Genomic DNA, 20,783 nt, shown 5'->3' on the forward strand with positions numbered 1-20,783 from the left:
TTTTCCACCTCCACAACATGATGTAACACCTCATAGGAGAGAAGTCTTTTATTAACATCTAGGTTTTAAGTCTTAAACAAGTCAAATATGTTTGCTAATGCAGTTGTTATGTAATCTTATAAAGACTACACAGATCAATCAATGTTTCTATATATCACAACTGGAAATATAACTTATGCATTCATGTACAGAGCACACACCTTTCAAATGATGTATTGTAATTTACATTTAATTTCCCCTCGGGGATTAATAAAGTATTTCTGATTCTGTATCAAATGTATCATATATAAATCAATAAAATCAATTAGCATTTTATGTAGGTGTGCATTTTGTAACAATATAAATAGTTTTTTGTTTATGTTGCACACGGACGTATTTGAGTAACGGACCAGAGGTTGACAGTTACCGACTTATTTATGTGTCTGTGTTGTGTGAACAGTAAAAGTAAAAAGATTCAGTGATCAAGTGTAACGGTGTAATTGTCCAGTTCAAGAGTCAAGAGAAAGAACTACCTGTAATTGAAACAAATTTAAAGGTTTAGTGCACTTTTTGGGGAATTTTGCCTATCGTTTACAATCATTATGAAAGACAAGAAGACAAAAGTTTTTGGGTTTTTTTTTTTTTGCATTCCAACATGTAAAAATCTGCTCGTTCTAGGTAACCAACTATACAGCTATTGGGACCAATCAATTCTACCTCTCAATCACTTTAAAATTATATTAAAAAACTTTCAATACTTAATTTACGTCCCATAACCTGTATAGAAACCAAGCTGCAGCGTCATTGTTATTATAAGAGCGAACACTGAGGAACTATTTTTCTAATCGTAATAACACATCCGCCTGCTTCGGTATTAGCTGAAAAGCTAACTACGCCAAGAAAAAAGCTAGCTTCTCTGACAACACGAAACGCGTTTGGGTTTGTAATGCACAACTCACTGCGATAAGACATCAATCTGGACTGACTGAAAACATGAACAATCGTATTACTGTATAACATTAGCTCATATTTAATGTTTGGTTTGTACACAGCTAGCCAGGCGGCATATGTACTGTACAATAATTGTAATAAAACGCATGGCATGCAGCGTGTATCATGATTAATATAAAGTGTGACTCACTCGATGGACAGTTGTCTGTTTGGTCCTGCTGGTCGGGGATGTGTTTTCATGTTTATTTCAGGTAAGCACAAAATTTATGTTGAAATAGCTCGTCTCTAAATTCCACATTTGCAGCTTATATTCGCTTTCACCTCACTCAGCAGCCCATCTTTCGTTCATTCAGGTTAAAAAAAAGATAAGGTTGTGTATCCTCAGTTGTCCAAAAATAGTTGTTTTTTTGTTTGTTCCCAAGTCTGCCATGATGATAACACAAAAATGTTTTCTATCCGAAAGTAGGAACACACAGTTGTTGCTGGAAGTGCGCTGCTATGAAAACGGAAATCAATGCACGGAAGAAGTCAGGCATTGATTAAAATTATCAAAATACAGTAAATATTGAACATATTACATATTGTTTGGAAGATGTCTGTTAGTAAATTAAATATCCACTTGCAGTGTGTATACAAAATGTTGGAGGGTTTTGAAGTTGTCTTAGAGCAATTTTAATGTTACAACTAGGGCTGCGAATATTTGGGTGTCCCACGATTCGATTCAATATCGATTCTTGGGTTGCGATTCGATTATAAATAAATGTTTCCGATTCAACGCGATTTTCGATTCAAGAACGATATTTTTCCAAATCAAAACGATTCTGTATTCATTCAATACATAGGATTTCAGCAGGATCTACCCCAGTCTGCTGACATGCAAGCAGAGTAGTAGATTTTTTTTTTTAAAGCTTTTATAATTGTAAAGGACAATGTTTCATCAACTGATTGCAATAATGTAAATTTGTTTTAACTATTAAACAAACCAAAAATATGACTTATTTTATCTGTGTGAAAATATTGGACACAGTGAGGTGTCAAGTTTATGAGATGCGATGCAAGTGTAAGCCACTGTGACACTATTGTTCTTTTTTTAAATTTTTTATAAATGTCTAATGATAATGTCAATGAGGGATTTTTAATCACTGCTATGCTGAAATTATAACTAATATTGATACTGTTGTTGATAAAAAAATTTAGTTTCACTACTTTTCGTTTGTGCTGTGTCATGTGTGTCTCCTCAATTGCTCTGGTTATTGCAGTTCTGAGTGTTGCTGGGTCAGGTTTGGTTTTGGAATTGGATTGAATTGTTATGGTATTGCTGTGTATTGTTTTGTTGGATTGATAAAAAAATAAATTAAAGATTTAAAAAAAAAATGAGAATCGATTCTGAATCGAAAAACGTGAGAATCATGATTCAAATTCGAATACATTTTTTTCCCACACCCCTAGTTACAACAATTAGCCGCATCTTCCATCTTCTTTAAAATCCTAAAAAAAGAAAACAGAAGTGTGTTCTTGTCTCTCTCGTGAACGGTAGGCCAAATTTAAAAAAAAGTGCAGTTACCCTTTAGGCAAGGTGTCTATTAACTCTGCGATGGACTGTGACAACGTTTCATAATTACCAGCTGGATAAGAACAATACAGATAGCAGTACCGTTAGACCAGACGCTTCACTGTCCAGGAGGACCGACCCAATTAGGAACCAGTACTACAAATACCGGGACTCGGTATACATCCCTTGTTGGGTGTGGTTTCATTTGCAATCAGGGAAAATCTCCAGAATTAAACATATTGCAGACATGCTAAAAAAAATGGTTATAAAAGCGACTGTAGAGCAAAATCTACACAAAATTTACACCAAAGAATCACAAGGAAATGTTGAAAATGTAGCTTAAAATCATCACAGCTCAACAAAACACCACCCATTCACTTTTGATTAACAGAAAACGTACTTATTTTACATTCCTTAAGACATTCCTCAAATACCTCAACCTACACTGTGCGTGTTGGTACATGCACATTATTTGAAAGTAGTAGAAGTCATTGTCCATGTATTTCCCTGTCCCCTCAGCCCATCTGGCTCTCGTTATGGCCCCTGTGACCTGTGTACAGGTCTGCTCAATCCCAACTCCCCTTCATCACTGAGTAATGACTGAGTGCTGATGCGGTTCCCAGGACCCCTGGCAATATAAATGTTCACTCCTCTGCAGTTGGTAGTAAACAGACCCCACCAGATCAACCAATTTTTTTCTTATGTTCTTCTGTTTTTTGTTTATGCTATCCCCTGCACTGTTCAGAAGCATACGATTATTAGTGGGCGTTGGACTACTATATGAAACATTAATAATTCCTCGATTTGTTGTTATTTTTAGAACCATTCAAAACGAATGATTGTAATAATAGTTTTTCTAGGCGAACAATAAGTGTTTTTTGTTTAGTTTTTTTACCAATATGTTTTTTTCAAAGGTACGAAAGTCGTCTTTGAGTTACAATGACTAAAACGTTTAAAATCAATACTAAGACATTAAATACATCAATATAATATTGTTGGAAAAAGTACGACAATATACTGCCATAGTAATACTTTTTTTCACCCATAACATGCAGTGTTTCCCCCAGAAAATGTGTTAGTCAAGGTGGTGTCTCTCTGGCGGACAGAACGGGGAAGGGGGTGGGCGGGTGTAAGGATCGGTGTAAAGCGGCCTGTCGCCATCACATCTCCACCTCGTCGCTGCCACCCCAGCCTGGGGGGGCAATAGACTAAAGACTGCGGTGAAGTAGGCCGGCTTTGACACAAGAAGAGGCCTACAATTTTTGGTTGTGTTATCCGCTCCATTTGCTGAATGGCGATATACAATATATATCTCGATATTTTTTCCCGTAAAGTAAAAACAAAACAGTCCTAGTTACCTGAGATACTAAATATGTCATTATTATGACTTAGTAAGTCAATATTTTGACTTAATAATTTACTATGTTAAAATAATGACAAAATAATGACTTACTAAGTCAAAATAATAAAAAAAAATAATGACTTACTAAGTAAAATTAATGACTTACTGTCATTAAGCATTTGCAATAAGCGTTTGAAAAAAAGAGTTAAAAGTGGGGCCACCTGTTGACATATGTTCAACTCATCATGCTTAATTTATTACAGCATTTTGGAAGCCTGTAGTTTATCTTTATTATGTAAATGTTATATTTTTATCAACATGTGATAGCAGGGACCCTGTTATTCAAAACTGGGCTGCTACATATCGTCTGCTACTTCCAGTACAGGCAAAGCTTTTTTATCAGCACCAAAAGTTGCGAACTTTATAGTCGATGTTCTCTACTAAATCCTTTCAGCAAAAATATGGCAATATCGCAAAATGATCAAGTATGACACACAGAATGGACCTGCTATCCCCATTTGAATAAGAAAATCTAATTTCAGTAGGCCTTTAAGACTACCTGTACTTTGAGGCCACTTTTGCATCGAAAGTAGAATGAGAACACGAAGAGTTGCTTATTTTGGCATCAAAATTGCTCGCTCTGTCAAATAGAGTTAATAGAGATTGAATATTTGACAAACTCTCTAAGAATATGTAGCAATCAATAAATTGGTTATTAAAATGCCACAACAGTGACATCAGCAAAGCATTAAAACATGTTACCACTCAAGTACATGTTGTAAAATGTTACTATGTTTGGTATGAGAGAGTTTTCCATTTTTACAATGTTTACTATGAAAATATTTTAACTTCTTCATGGTTTAATAGAACATTTTTGTTTTGGAAGATTTAAAAGTGAGACAACTTGAAAGCCCGACTCCATTCTATTGTTTTATGTGCAGTTTGGTTAAGGGACATGAATTCTAGTGTATTAACTCCTCTCCACCAGAGCAAACGAGACCAGTCAATCTCTGCAGTTCATTAGCTTTCAAAGAAGAGCAGCTGCACTGAGATGAAGTTAAGATCTGGTGCTGTAGAGAGAGGCCAGAGTGTGAAATAAAATCAATCTTCCCTGTGACCCTCCAAACAAAAGACACAATAGACACTGTCCAGGGATTGTGTGATGCAGAAACAACTATGTTCATCATCTATGCATGTAAGCCACAGTCTTGAAATGGAAGCATAAAAGACAAAAGCCCGAGACCGAACACTTTGCAGCCTTATCATTGTGTACTTCAAAGCAGCACTATCACCAAGGGACAAACTATGCTGGCTTTATACAGCTGCACACTTCCATTGACTAAAGTAGGTTGGAGCAAGTTTAGTACAAAGTGGTGCATAAAAGATTAATGATGATACTGCACAAGTAAATATGCTTACAAAACACACTTTAAACTATAATAAAACATTTAAAGGTGGAAACCCATAGCTAGCAAAGTTAAGTCGTTGACTGGAGGAACCTGAATAAGTCTCTAGGGCATGATATAAAAATCATAAATGAGCAGAAACAGTGATGGCTCCCTTCCAAAATCTAATTGGTCCAACTGAGTTTTCAGTTTGTCGAATTACCTCTTTTCTGACTTATACATTTTAAAATGTTGGATACATGTGTTGAGCAATGTTAATGTGTCAACATAACAAAAATTTGACATTCATAACATGCATTTGGACGTGAGCTTTCACGTAGTTTTGGATGCCTCGTAACATTGTGTTTTGGAGAGAGTTTTTATTTATAAACCGTTGGGCATTTGTGAGGTCTTAAAAATAATGGTCGTACTAATTTGGGAATTCTATTTACATATACTGTTTGCCAGCCTTCTCCCACTCTCAAATAAGTAATTATGTGTTCATTTGGGGTGGTGTGGCTCAGACAGTAGAGCGGCCGTGCCAGTAACTTGAGGGTTCCTGGTTCGAATCCAGCTTCCGCCATCCTAGTCACATCCGCTGTGTCCTTAGCCAAGACATTTCACCCACCTTGCTCTTAATAGATCGTGGCTAGCGCCTTGCATGGCAGCTTACACCATAATTGTGTAAATGTGCGTAACAATGGGTGAATGTGACGTATAATGTGAAGCGCTTTGGGTATCCTGCAGGTATGGTAAACCACTATTTAAACATACACCATTTACTATGTGTCTACAACATTTTAAATGGGACTATTTTGTCAACATAGGCCAAAACAAATGTTGGATTCCCCCAAAATACAGTGCCATTGCATTGTTGACACTGCACTAAAAGATGTTTAACAAAGCCCGTTATAATCGTATACCCACGTCTTTATTTATGTTAAAATCAATATCATATTAAATACCAAAAGGTTTTTTGTAGGTGGTGTTTATTTTCAGTCTGATCATGAGCAACTGGAATAAATGCAGTAGGGTAGAGTAAACACCTGTGTGGATTGTGCAGAGTGGCTCCTTGCAGAGCTCAGCAGGCCCTTTCTTCGCCCATGATAACTGCCCAATCATGTTAGATGTCTTTCCAGCTATTTTTTTTTCACAACCCCCTTCCCTCCGAGTTTATAGCCTTAGTTCTCCAGAGTCCAATTACGGATATCTTCCCGTCAGTCTTTCGTTTGAAACAAGCAAATTGTACCCAATTTAAAACCTTTTTATTTTGAGTCGCGTCAGATATGATGTATATAGAACTTTTTAATGGATTATCTAAACAGCAACTATAAATCACCAGATAGACAACATGAAAAAGTTTCACATCTTCAATTACTGTAATAGCAATAGCAAAGACACCCCAAGCAGTCAACCCAAATATTTTACAATCGCCAAGATGGTTCTTCAATCTTGGGCTACTTTCTACATAAGAATGTAGAAACAGATGGTACTCAGGAGTACAGTCCAGGCACAATAGGCCAAACACAATTCCTTTCATGCATGCAACCCCCTGAGGTGTACAGGCACGACCATTTACAAAAGGTACTCACTATCAAGCAGAACCGTCAAGAGCAATAAAAGAAAAAATGGCAGCCATTTTTTCCAGGCATTAACAGAACACTGAGGCGTTTCTACCTTGAAGAAGAGAGCAGGGTGATTTGCACACCTTTTCTTTAAAGTCACCGGAAGAATGATTAAAAATAAGATTGTTGCGCCATAGAAATTATTTAAAATCTTAAAATATAGCCACGTACACTTTTGATCATTTTGTCATGGCCGTTATTCTAAGCTATGCACTATAGCATTCACACAGCAACCCAACTAATGATTTGAAATTATTATTAAGATGGAAATATTTAGCACTGCGCAGCAACATTTTTGTTAGCGAACAAATGTACTGTGAAACCATTAAACTGAAAACAAAGCAGCGGTTAATGCTGCAATACTGCATGTTAAACAGCGGTGCTCTGTTGATAACAAAGGATTTATAAGATGCGTACAAGATTGAATAGTTGGAAATACATTTTTTTAAAAAGCCTCAGGCCTGTTGCAGATACAGCGAGTGGCCTCATATATGCCAAGAGTATACCAAGCACTTTAACCAGCAGTCACTTAATACAGTGGTTCTAAAATCGGGGTACGCGTACCCCTGGGGGTACTTGAAGGTATGCTAAGGGGTACGTTAGATTTTTCTAAAATATTCTAAAAATAGCAACAATTCAAAAATACTTTATAAATTTAATAATTTAATAATCAATACAATACGAATTTAAGTTCATAAACTGTGAAAAGAAATGCAACAATGCAATATTCAGTGTTGACAGCTAGATTTTTTGTCGACATGTTCCATAAATATTGATGTTAAAGATTTATTTTTTTTGTAAAGAAATGTTTAGAATTAAGTTCATGAATCCAGATGGATCTCTATTACAATCCCCAAAGAGGGCACTTTAAGATGATGGTTGCTTTTATGTGTAAAAATCTTTATTTATAATTAAATAACTTGTTTATTTTTCAACAAGTTTTTAGTTATTTTTATATCTTTTTTTTCCCAAATAGTTCAAGAAAGACCACTACAAATGAGCAATATTTTGCACTGTTATACAATTTAATAAATCAGAAACTGATGCTTCTGTCTTTTACTTTTTTATCAACCAAAAATGCTTTGCTCTGATTAGGGGGTACTTGAAAAAAATATATGTTCACAGGGGGTACATCACTAAAAAAAAAAGGTTGAGAACCACTGCCTTAATAAACAACAGGAAAAGGCAAATAGTTCAAGAAAGACCACTACAAATGAACAATTTTTTGCACTGTTATACCATTTAATAAATCAGAAACTGATGCCATAGTTCTGTATTTTACTTATTTATCTCTTTTTATCAACCAAAAATGCTTTGCTCTGATTAGGGGGTACTTGAACTAAAGACATTTTCACAGGGGGTACATCACTGAAAAAAGTTTGAGAACCACTGCCTTAATAGATAACAGGAAAAGGCATTTTATAAGTTTAAACGTGACTGAAGCAGTTTTTTTAAGGGATTCATATAGGAGTCGACTTTGATCCTCTTCACAGATAACCCCATCGATTTTTTTGTATTCATCAATTACGTAAATGCCTCATTCTAGTCATATCTTGCTATTGTTAAACATGCCCTCTAATCCAACGTCATGACTATATCAAGTAACACTGTACGGGAATGGCGACTAAACCAGATGTGGAAAAACGTTTTATTTCCATTTGGAAGGCAGATGTGGGCAAGAAAAGTTATTTTAAATGTTGATTACAAGTAGATGCAAGGTGGCAGTTAATCCCAATACCAGGCCGTGCGTGTCAGCCGATTTCTTAATTGCACTACATTATTTGAATTAGTCCACTCCTGAAATGGGCCTATAATTTAAAAGCGCAGTCAAAGTTATGGGTAATACATTAGAGTTACTTTTACTTTTACTGCAAGAACATTACAAACAGTGGTACTTCGGGATACAAGTTAATTAGTTATGTGACACAGCTCGTACCTCTAAAAACTTGTATTGCGAAACAACGTCACCCGTTGAACTGAATAAGAAGCAATTTAATCAGTCATTGCCCCTCTCAAAACAGTACAATTCTAACATGTAACGTGTCGTTTGAAAAAAAACATACTTTTAGATAAGAAATATTGTATTAAAACAGATACAGTACTTAGACTTCCTTTTAGACTTAGACTTCCTTTTATTGTCATTCAAATTGGAACCTTACAGTACAGATAAGAACATTTTGTTGCATTAGCTCATGCATTAGTACATTCAAACGTACTAAATCTACTGTAAGTTTTGTGAAGTAATGTAATAATATTTACCTTAGAGATAGATAGATAGATGGATGGATGGATGGATGGATGGATGGATACAGTGGGGCAAAAAAGTATTTAGTCAGCCACCGATTGTGCAAGTTCTCCCACTTAAAATGATGACAGAGGTCTGTAATTTTCATCATACGTACACTTCAACTGTGAGAGACAGAATGTGATCCAGGAATTCACATTGTAGGAATTTTAAATAATTTGTTTGTAAATTATGGTGGAAAATAAGTATTTGGTCACTTCAAACAAGGAAGAATTCTGGCTCTCACAGACCTGTAAGTTCTTCTTTAAAAAGCTCTTCTGTCCTCCACTCGTTACCTGTATTAATGGCACTTGTTTAAACTCGTTATCTGTATAAAAGACACCTGTCCACAGCCTCAAACAGTCAAACTCCAAACTCCACTATGGCCAAGACCAAAGAGCTGTCGAAGGACACCAGGAAAAGAATTGTAGACCTGCACCAGACTGGGAAGAGTGAATCTACAATAGGCAAGCAGCTTGGTGTGAAAAAATCAACTGTGGGAGCATTTATCAGAAAATGGAAGACATACAAGACCACTGATAATCTCCCTCGATCTGGGGCTTCACGCAAGAGCTCATCCCGTGGGGTCAAAATGATCACGAGAACGGTGAGCAAAAATCCCAGAACCACACGGGGGGACCTGGTGAAAGACCTGCAGAGAACTGGGACCAAAGTAATAAAGGTTACCATCAGTAACACACTACGCCGACTGGGAATCAAATCCTGCAGTGCCAGATGTGTCCCCCTGCTTAAGCCAGTGCATGTCCAGGCCCGTCTGAAGTTTGCCAGAGAGCACATGGATGATACAGCAGAGGATTGGGGGAATGTCATGTGGTCAGATAAAACCAGAATAGAACTTTTTGGTATAAACTCAACTCGTTGTGTTTGGAGGAAGAAGATTACTGAGTTGCATCCCAAGAACACCATACCAACTATGAAGTATGGGGGTGGAAACATCATGCTTTGGGGCCGTTTTTCTGCTAAGGGGACAGGACGAATGATCCGTGTTAAGGAAAGAATGAATGGGGCCATGTATCGTGAGATTTTGAGCTAAAACCTTCCATCAGTGAGAGCTTTGAATGGTTATTTTCCACCATAATTTAAAATACATTCTTTACAATTCCTACAATGTGAATTCCTGTATTTTTTTTTCACATTCTGTCTCTCACAGTTTAAGTGTACCTATGATGAAAATTACAGACCTCTGTCATCATTTTAAGTTGGAGAACTTGCAAATCGGTGGCTGACTAAATACTTTTTTGCCCCACTGTAGATAGATAGATAGATAGATAGATAGATAGATAGATAGATAGATAGATAGATAGATAGATAGATAGATAGATAGATAGATAGATAGATAGATAGATAGATAGATAGATAGATAGATAGATAGATAGATAGATAGATAGATAGATAGATAGATAGATAGATAGATAGATAGATAGATAGATAGATAGATAGATAGATAGATAGATAGATAGATAGATAGATATATAGATAGATAGATAGATAGATAGATAGATAGATAGATAGATAGATAGATAGATAGATAGATCTTTATTGATTCCTTCAGGAAAATTAAAATTCCAGCAGCAGTGTACAGAGTTGAGATCAATTAAAAAAGTAAAAAGTAAATAATTGAGGTATGAATGGAAACAAAATAGAAAACTATTACAATAAAAATAAAAATTAAAAGCAACACTGGGAATGAAAATATAACAGTAAAATAAGAATATAAGAGAAACTAGGCAGTAGTGACCATGGTTTGAAAATGTATTGCACTGTTATTGTTTTGTATCCCCAGCCTTGTACTTGTAAGGTGCATCTTTCAAGCTGCTTCTTCATCAAACACACCATCAGCAGCTTCTCTGTATTTTCATGGATAAAGGTCTGCCGTATAGATATTTTAACATCCTTGGCGGGCATTATTGATTTGATTCTGCTTCAGTATGGTGTGGACTAGCTTCACCAAGTTAGCTATATGCTTGGTCATGTTTCTTTACATTTGTTTTTTATGTAATGAATATCATCTGTGTCTTCTTCTCCTCATGGTTACAAAAACAAAGATTTTAATAAGATAATATTTTGTTTAGATATTAGGTACCCCTGTATTGATATGTTTTAGCGACACTGCCAGACATTTTAGCATGTTTAACAATGGAAAGAAAAAAAGGCCAAAAGAAAGAAAAATATTTTGAAATTCAGCATTTGAAGGATAGTACAAAAGCAAGACAATGCGCTCGTTGCAATTTGACACGTTTCTGCCAAACAGTGTTGCCCTGCAGTTTCCAAAGTTACATAAAGATATTTTAGCTCTTTACCTTGACTGATTAGTACCGACAAACCCGTTGGCCATGAAATGTCAAGGCAATCATAGAGAAGTAAAGTGATGTTCAGGTTTCACTGTTGCACTTACCTTATAAGGCCTCAGCTAAGGACCCCAAAGGGACCTTTGCACATGCTTCTTCAGCAAGGAGTGCATTCACTACAAGACCATTGTGTACACGTCTTCACTCGCATGCTGTATTACATATACGCCGACAAAAGGTATTCAAAGGGCGGTTTTATCCAGACGGAAAAGCAGTTGATGTGTACACATGCAGGAATCACATCAGAATCAGAATCAGAAATACTTTATTAAAACCCTAGGGGAAATTACAATTTTCAGCACAATCCCATTCAAGATCAGAAAAACATTACAGGGAGACAGAACAGGATCGCTGATGGGTCTGCAAACTTCCGGCGCCCCTTACAAAAAGGTGAGATACAGGTAAAAAAAAAAATGGGGGGGAAACTGGGGGGACGGGGCCTCTGGAGAGTGGGCCCAGACTGAGGCCAAGGGAAAAAACAACTCATAGCCATAGCACACATCCCTCTTACATGTGATGTAAGAGGGAAGCATCAAACATCAAAGACGACAAAGGACTTTAAAGACATTAAGAGAGCAGAGCTGAGGCAACCAGCCACTTCTACATACAGCTATGAATAAAAAGTAAAAAAAACATATACTCTGTGGCGGCCTCTGTGGTGTTCCACGCCATCGTCTGCTGGGGTGGAGGGAGCATGGTCAGAGACAGGAGCAGACCCAACAAAGCAATCAAGAGAGCAGAATCCAGTCTCGGCAACCCACTAACTCGGCCGGTGTCCAGTCTGCATGGATGAGCGAGGATGCGTCTAAGGAGACTGAGGTGTCCGACACCTGCTCATTCAGCCAAGACACTGTGAAGCCTGTCCGTCCCGGCGCTATGTGCTAGCTCCGCAGCCCTGTCTTTTCATCTGCATCTCCACCAGTGTCTCCAAACGGACTCTGGTGTGGCAGAGAACCAGCAGCTGGTCTCCATGGCCAAAAGGCTCCCCATAGGCAGATCAGGAAGTCCACAAAAAAGCACCACAGAAGTCACGAAAGTGCCACCCCTTGTCACACAGTCCCAAATTATCCCAAACCAAAAGGCAAAAAAATATGCATATAAAAAAATATATAACACGTAAACAAAAGGGAAACACAAAAGGATGACACAAGAGCACAGAGCCCCTGCAAAAAGCAGCCACTTCAGTGGCGCCATTTTGGAAAAAATGAATAAAATAAAAATAATTTTTCAGCCTTATTTGGCAGGGAATCATTTTGCCTTAGTGTGTGAATGTGAGTGTGAATGTTGTCTGTCTATCTGTGTTGGCCCTGCGGTGAGGTGACAACTTGTCCAGGGTGTACCCCACCTTCAGCCCAATTGTAGCTGAGATCGGCACCAGCGCCCCCCCGCGACCCCAAAGGGAATAAGCGGTAAAAAATGGATGGATGGATTTTAAAGAAGCTTGTAGGGCGCTCATGTTCAGAGAGCCGTAATTCTTGTGGATTGCCCTTTTCCTGGTTCAAAGCATCCAAGATACGACCCCTTCTATGCTCACACATGGAGAAAAAGAACAATGGCCATTGCCTCTGTATTCGATTTTCTTTGTTCGCCAATAACTTTCCTGTGGGTAGGCAGTCTCCGTGGGCATGCATGCGTGGACGAGTTTGTTGTGATTGACAGCCAATCAAAGCAACATTTCCCCGGGCCTTTGTGGAAGGGTTTTAAAACTTTACAACTTATGATTGTGACAAACATTGACCGCCCGATTGTAGCTGAGATAGGCGCCAGCGCCCCCCCGCGACCTCAAAAGGGAATAAGCAGTAGAAAATGGATGGATGGATTGACATTTATTTGTTAAATATTTTCTCTTAAACCAGTATTGGTAATATAAGATAGCTAGGAGTGTTCTTAATAAAAAAGTTTGGTTTGAAAAATGTAACTTTCAACAAGTTGGTAATAGCCCGTTTAATATGTTAAACCTTACAAAAATGCAAGGAATAGCACTCTTATTTTTATTAGGTTGTATGTGTTATACAACAACATAAAGTATTCTTGCACAAGTCCAGCTGATACATAAGTCATGAAATAGTGATGGTAGTAATGTCTGTGTACCGACTTTAAACAACATGCTAATGTTTTCCACGTTATGGCATTTTGTTGTGACAAAAACATGTGGCATATTTAAGATACAGTGTGTGTTGTAAGAACAATAAGGCAGCTGCAGCCATCTTTGATTATCCCCAAAACATCCTCTGCTTACTTTCAACAACTGCACATGGCTGCAGCAACACATAGAAGACAGGTTACAATATGTCTGACTCTGTAGAGCACAACATCAACGTTGGTTTAACACATTAGTTTTTTTCCCCCAGCTCTAAAACAATGGCTGTGTGTCTCAAATATTCTAGAATGTAATCAGGATGCAGCATTCCTTTATTTACATAGTGAGAGTGGTGACTGCCTTTTGGTGGCATGAACACTTGACAATTTATGGTTTATGGTGATGAGGTCATATCATATGTCATGCAACTCAACATAAATTCTTGTGCTTGTGAAATCCGCTCTTCCATCCAATGGCCAAAAGACAAAAAGAGAACCATTTTTAGGATGATTTTATGTCCTGACTTTGTATCATCAAACCACTGGAGTTTCCAATGGTTATCTTAAAGGATTTTTGGTGCTGCTGAACAGTAATGTCTTGTCATTACAATTGTTGAGCATATCCATTGTTTCCCCTTTGAATGCACTGTATACATTGATAAATAGGACAAAAGAATGGTTTTGAGGGGTTAGCACAACACACAAAACCAAGTAATTTTACAGCTAACCACCCTGACTAAAATTGCCTAAATTGGCAGATAATGTAGACATAACTGAAGCACAAAGGAGGTTTCCCACACTTTCAGATTTAAAGTATGCTGCTTTCAAAGGCTGGTGAGGCTTTCTAATCACACTCACTAAAAAACTGCATGTGTTACTGATGAAATTGGACAGGGCGGGCACACACATTTTCATACTGTATTACCATTGCTGGGCTATGTGTTCATTAGTGTGTACAGCTGATACTCAGCCAGCATTCAAAACATATAGTGGTAACTATATTGTATTCAATATCACTTAGTGGCACAACTTAAAAAAAGCTTGATATTTCAGCAGAACTCTGATCACAACAGTTTTTATGCAACTCGATGCTAAGCAGAGAAATGCGTCAATTAATTTGTTTTGTTTTTAGTTATTCGAGGTATGTGTTGATTGCTGCAATCTTACCAAAAAAAAATAATTAAAATTTCAGACAAGATACAATTCTTAAATTGTTTTCATAGAGTATGTGCATCTAGTATGCTTACTTTTGGCATTATACTGTGCCATAAACAGTAGTACCTCAACTCATGAGTACACCAATTTACAAGTATTAGAAGATAGGAGCAGTCTCTCTGTTTTTTGTTATGTTTTATGTTTCGAGTTGTGCTTTAAGTTACTTAGACTTAGACAAACGTTAATGATCCACAAGGGATGATCTTTAATTTAAAGGCCTACTGAAATGAGATTTTCTTATTTAAATGAGGATAGCAGGTCCATTCTATGTGTCATACTTGATCATTTCACAATAACTACACAATAACTCAAATATAGTAACACTAGCGAGCAGTAGAGAATATGAAGAGATTTTTGGTCCAGACCATGTATTGCTTTATTCATTATTGAGGTGTTTCTTGCTACTTTATGCTGTACATATTTTACATGTGGTTTCCAGTTCATTGTATAATCTATCAGCACACCCAAAAGGTGTGTTTTCTTTTATCCTGGCATTATCTACTCTGTCTATTTGTATTTGTGTTTGACTTTCCCTTCTACTGTTACCAAATAGCAATATTTTAGTTTTTCTGAGATTCAAACCACTATTTAATGTATTAATTTTTTCTGCTGTTATTTGTATTGGCTTCTGCGTGTTCTCTCCTTAACGAAACGCAATTGTATCCTCTGCAAATAATATTAACTTTAAGTCCTTTGTCACTTTATAAATGTCGTTTGTATAAGGATTGAACAAATTTGGTCCCAGTATTAATCCTTGACGTACGTCACAAGATATGCTCACCTACACAGTGGCCTCATGGTTAGTGTCCGCCCTGAGATCGGTAGGTTGTGAGTTCAAACCCCAGCCGAGTCATACCAAAGACTATAAAAATAGGAACCATTACCTCCCTGCTTGGGGTTGGAATTGGGGGTTGAATCATCACTAATGATTCCCGGGCGCGGCCACCGCTACTGTCCACTACTCCCCTCACCTCCCAGTGGGTGAACAAGGGGATGGATCAAATGCAGAGGACACATTTCATCACACCTAGAGTGTACTCAGTACACTCTAGGTTAGGTTAAAGTACATTGGTACTTTAACTTTAACTTAACTGTGTAGACATGTGTTCTATCCTCATGTAATGCAGGAATTCCTGTTGGTTAAGTAGCTTCTTAACCAGTTCAAGACCAACCATCTGATGCCATGCCGTTCTAATTTGTTTATTAAGATATTAAGATTGATTGTGTCAAATGCTTTTGTTAAATCCATAAACACTGCCGCTACGCACTGTTTACTATCTATTGCATTGGTAATCTATTCCGTTATTTAGATTAATGCCATTTATGTTGAAATGTTGGCTTTGTATCCATAGTGGATGTCTATATTTCATTTTATTTATGAATAAGTCCAATCTGTTGTTTAACAGTTGTTCAATAATTTTAGAAAATTGTAGTAAAAGAGAAACAAGTTTGTACTTTATAAACTGGAGTTTGTCTCTAGTCTTATCAATTGGTACGACATTTGCTATTTTCATTTTGTCTGGGAATTTTGATATTAAAATGATAGGTTGCTGATATATTTTAAAGGTTCTGAAATTTCTTCAATAACCTTTTTTTATTGTTTCCATATCAATTTTCTTACAATCAGTTGAGGTCTTGGATATACATTTTTTCACAGTATTGATTATTTCCTCTTTTGTCACACGTTCGAGGAACATCAAGTTGGGATTACTGTATATAGTGTCATTAAGTCATCAACTGACTCAGTAAACTGGAATTGTGTCCTCCAGATTTGGTCCAATGTCCACAAAGCACTTTTTAAAGATTTCAACTACTTCGTTCGAATTTATATTTTTTAAATTTCGGTCTAGGGTAACCCTTTTTACCACCATTTTTAATAATGCTATTTAGAATGCCTCATGTTGCTTTCATATTGTTTTTGTTTCAGTCTAATAGACTGTAGTATACTTTCCTATGTGTTCGTAGTATACTAGTTAGCTTGTTTTTCTATGTTTTGTACTTGTTTTCTGTCTATGTAGATCTTGGTGCTATAAAGGTTGTATATAATGTATTATATTGTTGCAAGCATTTTTCAGTCCTTTTGTCATCCATGGTTAAACGTTTTTCTTTTGCTTCTTACCAAGTTGTTTCAATAAACAGTGTTTGTCACAAAGCATCGTGAAAGTATTTTTAAAAATTCCATATGCGTCATCTACATTAGGGGTCGGGAACCTTTTTGGCTGAGAGAGCCATGAAAGCTAAATATTTTAAAATGTATTTCCGTGAGAGCCATATAATATTTTTTTAACACTGAATACAACTAAATGCGTGCATTTTTAAATAAGACCAACATTTTTAGAGTATAATAAGTCTCTGATTTTTTTAATAACATTGTTATTCTGAAGCTAACCAATAATTAATAAAATACTTCTTACCATTAATGCGACTTCTTGAACAGGTGCGGTAAAAAACGGATGAATGGATTAAAATGCATGAGAATGTTTTATATTTTGAAGGTTATTTTTAACACTGTGATTACCAGCGGAATTATTCATTCCTTATCGTGTTAAGTAATGTCAGCTAGGATTTATCTGAGAGCCAGATGCAGTCATCAAAAGAGCCACATTTGGCTGTAGAGCCAGAGGTTCCCTACCCCTGATCTACATAATTTTCACTGTATACATTGTCTCAACTTTCATCTCTCAGGTCATTCTTGAAAGATGTCATACTTTGTTCTGTGCATAATCTTTGAAATGTCTTTTTGTCATCAATGTTCCTCTTCTTGTAGTTTCCGTCATCGATTGTGAAAATAGACAGTTGATCACTGATGTCGGATATTAGCAGACCTCTTGTAGTGTTAAAAAATCATTAGTAAAAATATTATCAATAAGTGCGACGCTGTGTACTGAGATTCTGCTTGGCCTTGTGATTTTAGGATATAAACTCAGGCTATACATTGTGTCTATAAAGTTATCTATGGACTTTTGTTTGTTAGGGTTCAAAAGGTCAAAAGGTAGTGATTTTTTGACTGATTTCAGGATGGACTAGGGTGGCGGAAGCGGAAATCGAGCCTGGAACCCTCAAGTTGTTGGCACGGCCGCAATACCAACGTAGCCACACCACCCCAAGATCTTTTAATGGACGTAAAACTAAATTTCGGGTTTCTTACCTTGTAAAACTGAAGTTTGACTATAACCAACTACACCCAAAATTATAATTAATTTGATACATTTCAGAAATTTAGTACACAAGCCAACTAGAAAATTCCAAAGAATTCAGAAAAAATGTTGACTTACATGTCCATGGTTTATAAAGCCGTGCTTACTGGCAATTCTTTCTGCTTCCTCCTGACCTCCGGGTATATGGACAGCCCATGTGTTGGTGAAGACTTTCTGACTCAGCACTGGTTCCAGCCCAGAAACCAGCAAGATTAGCAGAGACCATAATACAAACTCTACCAGCGTGGGCCTATGCCTCCTCGCAGAGGGAGATGGAAGTCCAACAGCCATGGGGTCTCCAGAAGCAGGAGAGTCTCGGCGCATAGCACCTCTCTGCCAAGCCAGAGCCACCCACGGTACTTGCAGGTGCATGGAGAGACAAGGAAGGGGAAAGTCACAGCTTAACCTAAAGAAGAAACAAGAATGATAAGTATGTTTGCATAGCTGACAGCAATCACACTATAGAAAGGCTTCTTCAGAAAGTTATCAATGGCAAAATGCAGGAGGCCAAACACACACAGGGGTTTCATTGTTTGTTTGTTTTTATAAGTTTATTACGTGGATAAAATTTTCCAATTTTGAACATCCAACTGGCAATACTGTTAAGAAGTACTGCCACAAGACAGATCAGCAACCACATCTTTGAGCATGCATTCTGGGGGCCCAGCTGGATTTTTGAGAGTTTGAAGGAAATTGAGAACAGTCAAGCCAAGATTAGAGCCAATGTTGTGGAGAGAATCCCTGCAGGCATTTAAACCTCCTTGAAAGAACACAGGAGAGTTGGAGCTTTCCAACAGAAATACTACTTGGGCTGCAACTATCAAATAAATAAGTATTTGTGAAATTTATCACTTAGTTTATTCAATTAATCGAGTAAACAGATAAAAAACACGTCATAACCAAAATGCGTATTTTAGAGAAAATAATTTAAATAAAAATGTTTCTGCTTGCCATAACCTTCATACTTTTCTAATGAATGCACATCAACAACATTTGATATGTGTGCAATAATTAAAAAAAAGATTAAAACTATCTGCTCTTTGCCCCAAAACAGAACACGGCACCCAAACACCAATGCTATGTGCAATTGATTAAAATACTGTGAGCAAAACTATGACCGGGGATTTGAAGTTACAGGTACTCCATGTGTTTTCACTGTTTTATGAATTAAACGATTAATCAAAGCATCAGAATTACCAAAGCTTTGTTCTAATCAAATTAATCCTGGGCTTGATTCCTGGGCTCGGGGTCTTTCTGCATGGAGATTGTATGTTCTCTTTTCCACCTCCAAAGACATGGGGATAGGTTAATTGTCAACATTAAATTGCCCTAGTGTGTAAATGTTGTCTATCTGTGTTGGCCCTGAGATGAGGTGGCGACTTGTCCAGGGTGTACCTCACCTTTAGCTCGAATGCAGCTGGGATAGACTCCAGCCCTTCACGACCTCGAGAGGTACAAGCGGTTAAAAATGGATGGATAGATGGATATTAATCAACCTAAATACTATAATAAACTGTTTTACAATTAAAATGGTAAAACTTTTTCCCAAAACTCGACAAATTTCTCAATACTAAGCAATTAGTCTGAAGAAGCAGTGCCAGTCACGCACACAGGCATGTGAGCACACATTTTTTCTGAGAAAACATGCTAGCTTTGAAGTGTAGTGTGTGACAAACGGTGATGCAATATTTTGAAATGCTTCCTCCTTTATGTAGTCAAACATGTTTACCTTGTTCCACTCATCTTTTGTCACATATCAGAGCCATTCAACAATGAAGCTCAGGGCTCGCCCAATAGATTTTGGGACAGGATTTTATTGTGAAATCATTACATATGACATAAAACGTGTCTCATGACTTGCACAGTTTTTGACACATAAAATTGTCCGGACAACTATTTATTTATGGATACGTGGAAGTACTTGCTGCTAACATCAGTGTGTGCCAGTTGAAAAGGAGCTGAAACTTTTGTTCATGAATATGATCTAAATGTGCAATAATGAATAATTAAAGTTAAAGTGAGAGTTGTTTTCAACAAAGGTTAAGTTGTCTATTTGCACATTGTGTAACATTTAATTTTATTAAGTATTGAACCACTCCATATGTATCATTGTAAATTATTTGAGGAGTATTTAATTGTAAACCAAAATGGGGTGTTAATAAATTAAAAGAAAAGGTGTTATTGTCTCACTAAAAATAATGTTTTTCAGGCTTTTCTTGCCCTTGAAACAGTAAAACGATCATACCTGCTCATGTGTTTATACTGTCACATGCTGCCTTTAGGAAGTTTCACAACAGCAATTAAAAAAAATAACAAATTTCACCCACAGACGGTGATGAGTTTGGGCAGGTTGATTGTGTAGTAAAATGTCTGAAAAAAGAAACACAACTGAGCCAATTGGACCTGTGGTAAAAATCCAAGTGCAGAAATTATTTAAATGTTTTTTGGGGTAGGCTTGTTGAAGAGAGCTCATATGTGTTAAAGGCAAGTCGGGTTAAATTAAAGTATTGCTTAATTCGAGTACCGGTAACAGCATTGTGAAATTCAGGAGAGCAATCAATAATTCAAGCTAAAAGTCAAGGACTTTGGGCTCAATCCAGCCAAACTAAACTCTACATTGGTGTATCTGTCAAAGACTGGCAAAACACAAGTAAACTAAACATTTGAAACAATTACATTATAAATTATATATATATATATATATATATATATATATATATATATATACACACAATTCTTCCAAAAATGTATATAACTAAAGCAGTTAAACAAAAAACAAAAAAAACAGAAGCAACATAATTTGAG

The 20,783-nt window shown here is 36.8% G+C and overlaps 1 protein-coding gene across 2 annotated transcripts in view; it reads right to left on the minus strand.

Annotated features, from left to right (window-relative positions):
- furina (furin (paired basic amino acid cleaving enzyme) a) overlaps positions 1 to 20,783 on the minus strand; it is a 186,509-nt gene that overhangs the window by 150,067 nt on the left and 15,659 nt on the right. For both annotated transcript variants that reach the window (XM_061881428.1, XM_061881429.1), the window contains exon 2: positions 18,057 to 18,384. In XM_061881428.1, coding sequence (XP_061737412.1) covers positions 18,057 to 18,350 — 294 coding nt within the window. In that variant the 5' untranslated portion in view covers positions 18,351 to 18,384. The remainder of the gene's footprint in view (positions 1 to 18,056; positions 18,385 to 20,783) is intronic.

The sequence above is a fragment of the Nerophis ophidion genome, linkage group LG02 (genome assembly GCF_033978795.1).
Source record: "Nerophis ophidion isolate RoL-2023_Sa linkage group LG02, RoL_Noph_v1.0, whole genome shotgun sequence".
In the NCBI taxonomy this organism is placed as follows: Eukaryota; Metazoa; Chordata; class Actinopteri; order Syngnathiformes; family Syngnathidae; genus Nerophis; species Nerophis ophidion.